Raw genomic sequence first — 6,047 nt, forward strand, 5'->3', positions numbered from 1 at the left:
GAACGAGTTTTTAATGGTTTTAGTATTTTGTAGTCCAAACATTTTAGACTTCTGTGCTCTCTTTACAGTTTATAAAGTCCCAATATCTGCCTTCCCTCCTGATTATTATCGAATACATGATTGCGAAAGTGACTAAAAACGGAACTTATAGCTGTTATGAAATCGCCTTCACGACAGAGTACGTCGTTTATTGCATTTCCCGCGCTTAACCACTAGGAGGGTGATGACCTCATTCCTCCCACAGAAACGTCACCGGGCCTGTTCCTCCGACTAAGACTGTACCAACGGCCTGGCAAATAGGTGGATTTCTGCTATTAACGTAGCCAGAGACTAACTTCAGGCAAATTATTAAATTATTTATATTAAAACATAAATATTCCAAATGAACTGCTGAAACATTAAGCATTTAAAAAGAAAACACAAAATGTATTTAAATACATCTTGTAAGATGTATTTGTATTTCCAGTCGCAAACACTCCCCTGTGTGGGACAGATGGTATAATCCAGTCTCGTGAAAAGACGTCTTGGACTCAAAAAGGATTATTAACCATCAGTGTTCTGACATACAGTTACCTTAACATTTGTTATTAGGCTCTACAAATAACCCCTGACGATTTTTTTGGTGTAGTTAAAGATGTCTACTCCAGCTAGAAGGCGACTAATGCGAGATTTTAAGCGGTGAGTAGCTGTTAAATGATAGATGTGGTTGTTTTGGTGGAATAGCTTGCTAGCTAACGTTAGTTAGCTTCATAGCACCCAGTTAGGTTGCCGATTATTAAACGTACTGTAAACTATTAAAAAACGTCATTTAATGTTGTGCTTATCCCTTTGAGTCTGTCGTTAGCATCACATTGGCTGTTTACACTGTATTCTTAGAAACTAATTAACGTGTATCTTAGCTTATGAGCTAACCGTTGGCTAGCTAGTGTAAGCCGGTTAGTGAAGTTATGATTATGATTAAGTGTGATTTTATTACTACTAACTTACTATTTAGCCAATGTATTTGTATTTCTAGTATTTTTATTAGGTAACGTAACCAGAATCCACACTTAATCGTGTGATATTCTAGGTGTTTCCTCTAATCAGTGAATGTGATTGAAACTGATGTACAGTGTGTGTTTGATTGAGTGTGATGTTCTGGTCCCCCAGACTCCAGGAGGACCCTCCAGCCGGGGTCAGTGGAGCTCCTTCAGAGAACAACATCATGGTGTGGAACGCGGTTATATTCGGGTGAGGACAGAGAGAATCGGTCATGGAAAACATCCAGATATGAGGGGATTATAAAAGATTTTGGGGTCAAAACATTTGATAATAAATTCATACTTTGTTAGCAAAGACATATTAAATACATTGTTTTATGGTGTCACTGTTATTGCAAATAAATGCTATCTTTTGAACTTTCTATTTATCAGAGAATCCTGGAAAATTATTTATCACAATTTCCACAAATATTAAGCTGCTCAACTGTTTTCAATATTGATAATAATAATACATGTTTCTTGAGCAGCATATTAGAATGATTTCATAAAAATCATGTGACCCTGGAACTGGAATGATGCTGAAAATTCAGTTTAGCTTTACAGAAATAAATTGCATATAAATTACAAAACACAATATAATTTGTCCTATAAATAATGCATTTTATAAATGTATTATTTTTAGTATTTATATATTTGTGTGTGTATATATCTCATGGTTAACGTACTGTACCTGAATGTTCCATGTCAGCGTCCTCCTACCTTTGACCTTAATGTTGCGTTTCTCGTTTTTACATGCAGTCCAGAGGGAACGCCTTTTGAAGATGGTAGGTGTCTGTCTGCTGACCTTTCCAGCATGATTAAATGCATGTGTGAAGAAAATGAGTAAAAGGTGTTTCTTTGTCAGAAATTACAGATACAATGTTGTTTTTATTCTGCACACAAGGTACCTTCAAACTCACAGTTGAGTTCACAGAGGAATATCCTAACAAGCCCCCAACTGTGCGATTTGTCTCGAAGATGTTTCATCCAAATGGTGTGTGTGATACTTCCTGATTGTCTCTGATTAGAAGCTTTGTCAAAGGGAAACTGACCCTGATTCTCTAATATGCTTTCAACAGTCTACTCCTGTAGTACATTCCCACACAGAATCTGCTACTGTTACATTCAGTCAATTAGTCTATTAATAGTAGTAGGTTGTTGTTGTTGCTAAAATTTGTTTTCGATTTAGCAAAAATATTTAATACACTCTATGCTTGATTGTATATTTCTTTGACAATAACTGTCTTCATACACTAAGATGTTCAAAGCATCAGTTATTGTATTTTCTGTAATCTGTTGGTCTGGGAGGGATTGTTGTTTTGGTTGCTACATACTGAAAGTTTTTAATTTTATCATGAGTCATGCATGTATTCTTGATTCTTCTTGCTGTATTTCACAGTGTATGCTGATGGCAGTATCTGCCTAGATATTCTTCAGAATCGGTGGAGTCCAACTTATGATGTTTCTTCTATTCTGACATCAATTCAAGTATGTTAAATCAACTGTTTTATAGTCCTTGTAATATTAAACAAATTGCTTCACGTATCCTGTGGACACTATTGAATCTGGCAATCGCACACACTCACACTTTTGTTATACTCTTGAGGCCTTAATTTTGATTTCTCTTTCTTTACAGTCCCTTCTAGATGAGCCAAATCCCAACAGCCCCGCAAACAGCCAGGCAGCACAACTGTATCAAGAAAACAAACGGGAATATGAGAAACGGGTGTCAGCGATTGTAGAGCAGAGCTGGAGGGACAGTTGACCACATTCTCTCTGAAATGTTGTTTTCCTTTTGTTTGGGGATAGTTTTTCAAATCTCCATTTTTAAGTTTTCATGCACTTTACTCATGCAAGATTGTGATTTTTGTTTTATTTCTCTCCCACATTTTTGCCTGGACTGATTTCCGACCCTCATTATGATCAGCGAAAGTGGTTAATATGCCTGGCGAATAACGCTTGAATAATTGTGCATATGGCGTGAACATGCAGTGATTTTTTTTCTTTTTTGCTAAATGCATAAGCATCTTTAAAAAAGCATTATGATTGAGTCAATCAAGGCAGTCTAATCTGGATTCTTGACTCGCTGAGAGACAGAAGTCATAGTGGTGTTGATGAAAATGTTTTTGGTGCTTTGTCAATTTTAATATCATGGATCAATCTCACTCAAAAAGCAGTTAAAAGTGTACACTTAATTTTGGTTTTGCTTCCATTCTTCTGGATTAGCATTCGTTATGTTGATTCAGTCACGACTCTTCTTGGCTCTGCCAGAGGAGGGTTGGCATGCTACCACACCAGTGGTGATGAGCATCTCTAGATGCACTGGAAACACATCTAAGAAGTTGGTAGACAGGCATGAGAGTTTATATAAATTATCAAATTATGTTGAAAGAAAAAATAGCAATATGGTTTGGAGTATAAGATATATATTTAGTGGTGGAAAAAAAAAAATTTGAGATTTGCTGGAATTACACAAAGTTAAAAAATATCCTCCCAAATCCTACAGAGATACACGTTAACTGCAGTTACTTAATGTTTTTGTGGCTTGCATCACTATTCCAATCAGTCGAGTGAAATAATGTGTTCAGGTCTTTTTCCCAGCCCTTGATCTTTACAGACGTATGCCCCGTTACATGCATGAATGCCTGAGTGTGTCCTTGACTCTATTAATCTCTTGTATATACAAAAACACATCTGAATTTTGTGTACAGATTTTGCACTGGTTGGCAATCTCATTTTCCAGCACTTGTAAGAACTTAATTAAAAGGTGAAACTACATTTGTGAGTTATGTAACTGATACTTTACACCAATTTACTAAAACATAAGAATCTTCACTCATTCCGTTTAATGTTTTTGAATTTAATGCAGTTTTAATGCAAGTTAGGTGAAACGGGGTCACAAAATTTTATTCGGACCATTCTAGAAACATGAAAAGTAAATAATGCAACGTAGTACATATCCAAAACAAATTTCTGATCCACACATTTGGAATGTACTTTAAAGGAACAGTTAACCCCAAAATAAAAATGTCCTGAAAATATTTTCATTCTCAGGCTATCCGAGATGCGGATGAGTTTTGTTTCTATCTCAAAACAGTTTAAAGAAAGTTAGCATTACATCACTGGCTAACCAATGTTTGCTCTGCAGTGAATGGGTGCCATCAGAATGGGAGTCCAAACAGCTGGTAAAAACATCACAATAAGCCACACAAAACCAGTCCATCAATTAACATAATGTTAAGTAAAAAGCTGTTTGTAAGAAACAAATCCAACAAGGGATTTTCACTTCTCGCTAAAACTTTTATGTAATCCAATTTCTTTTTTAAATCCTTGCCCCGTCGTCCTCTCACATCAAAATTCATCAACGCATTTGTTTAGAACTGGGTTTTTCATTTTTATTTTGCCTGTAAGCAACAATTTGAAGAGAAAATATTTAATTGATTAATTTATTACAAACAACACCCATTTTTTCACTTCTCAAAATGTTCATTGATGGACTGGAGTCATATGGATTACTGTGATGTTTTCATCAGCCGTTTGGACTCTTCTGACGGCACCCGTTCACTGCAGAGGATCCACTGGTGAATAAATGATGTGATGCTAAACTTCTCCAAACCTGTTGTGATGAAGAAACAAACTCATTTCTTATTAGCATGAGACAGCTCTCCATCAAGCATGGTTTATTATACACGAAAATATGTACAGTTATGCAAGGCATAAATACAAAACTGATAGTTGAAAATGCATTACACTGTCTGGTAGTTGGATGAACAGAATACTTCCAATGCTGTAGAACACTGATAACTTGAGAAGCTAAGTGAACCTATTAAATATATAACTACTAACAAATGACCAACTCTAGTCTTTAACAACATCACAGACCCTGGCCTCTCTCAAAACTGGATACTACAGTCCTGAATAGAACAATGGCAACCAGCTACACCTGACACTACCTGTTGTACGCTCGCTCTTTCTTAGACCTCTCTAATGCTTTGTCCATTGTCTTCTCATTGTCTCCTCTGCACTTCGGACAGTACCATTTTCCCTTGGGCTTATGGTGCAGGCCAACACAGGAGAAGTGAAACCACTCAATAGTGCATTCATCATTATCACAACCTATCATCTCTCCATAAGACACTTGCTCGCACAGACAATAAGTGGGTTCATTGGGATCGATAGGCAGGTCTGTCGGCGACGGCTCCCTGTCCTGCTTGCTTTTCGACCTCTTCTTCTTCTTTGATGACGTGGATGAGGTCTTAACCTTCTTTTCTTTTGACACACCTGAACCAACCTCCTCATTAAGCTCCATGCCATAATTGGAGTTTTCCCGGTTCTCTGAACCATTTTTCTGCCTTCGTGAACGCTTTCCACCAGATTTATCTACTGAAGCCGGGGTCTCATCTCGTCTCCGATCTGCACTCGGCTTACTGACCGAGAGCATCGAAGCGGAGACCGGTGTCATAGTTACAGATGCATTGGCACTGGGGATGCTGCCCACTGACACGGTGCTCTCCGGCGAGTCCTGGCATGCCTGGAAGAGCTCACTCTGCCAGTCAAGCTGCCGACTGCGATTCTCCACCATTTCCACCATTTGGCCTGCGATCTGGATCTTTTCATCCCCGAGTTCTTCTGTGCGGATCAAAGAGCGCTGGATGCAGTGAAGCAGACGCCGCCTCTGCACGGGATCTGATTCTTGTTTGTGCTTTTCATAAGCCTCGTCCAGTTCATTGAGGACCTCTGTAAGATCAACGCCTTTGAATTAATGCAACACAATGATAATGGCACAATGTTTACTGTTACTGTATGTCAGTCTATACACTTTTATCATTATAACCTCCATTGAAAAAAAATCAGTGTTCAAAGCATTGTAGTCTCAAGACAAGACACCCCAAATGAATAAGACACTTTTCTTTTTGGTTTTGAAGTTTTTTTTTATATATATATATTTGCACAAATACATTACTTACAGGTGTGCGAGGCTGACTGTTGATTAAATATACACACGTGGAATTATCGAAGTAAACATGT

The 6,047-nt window shown here is 37.7% G+C and overlaps 2 protein-coding genes across 2 annotated transcripts in view; one reads left to right on the forward strand and one right to left on the reverse strand.

The window, feature by feature from the left end:
* Positions 1–505: 505 nt before the first annotated feature.
* LOC113108930 (ubiquitin-conjugating enzyme E2 A-like) lies at positions 506–3,797 on the forward strand. Its single transcript, XM_026272358.1, has 6 exons — positions 506–678; positions 1,150–1,230; positions 1,779–1,804; positions 1,924–2,013; positions 2,419–2,507; positions 2,656–3,797. Exons 1-6 carry the CDS (start codon positions 635–637, stop codon positions 2,782–2,784), a joined length of 459 nt encoding a protein of 152 aa, XP_026128143.1. The 5' UTR covers positions 506–634; the 3' UTR covers positions 2,785–3,797.
* Positions 3,798–4,682: 885 nt separating this feature from the next.
* The window catches only part of LOC113108929 (inhibitor of growth protein 1-like), a 2,589-nt gene continuing 1,224 nt past the window's right edge, over positions 4,683–6,047 (reverse strand). Inside the window, exon 2 of the mRNA XM_026272357.1 lies at positions 4,683–5,756. Within this exon, the coding sequence (XP_026128142.1) occupies positions 4,969–5,756 (788 nt within the window). The 3' untranslated portion in view covers positions 4,683–4,968. The remainder of the gene's footprint in view (positions 5,757–6,047) is intronic.

Source organism: Carassius auratus, chromosome 9, assembly GCF_003368295.1.
Source record: "Carassius auratus strain Wakin chromosome 9, ASM336829v1, whole genome shotgun sequence".
In the NCBI taxonomy this organism is placed as follows: Eukaryota; Metazoa; Chordata; class Actinopteri; order Cypriniformes; family Cyprinidae; genus Carassius; species Carassius auratus.

Bases quoted from the DNA above. Each gene is read 5' to 3' on its own strand.
- LOC113108930 (XM_026272358.1), top strand. From the start codon at position 635: ATGTCTACTCCAGCTAGAAGGCGACTAATGCGAGATTTTAAGCG. The intron at 1,231-1,778 runs GTGAGGACAGAG...TTTTACATGCAG, and splicing joins TGGAACGCGGTTATATTCGG to TCCAGAGGGAACGCCTTTTG. The intron at 1,805-1,923 runs GTAGGTGTCTGT...TCTGCACACAAG, and splicing joins GGGAACGCCTTTTGAAGATG to GTACCTTCAAACTCACAGTT.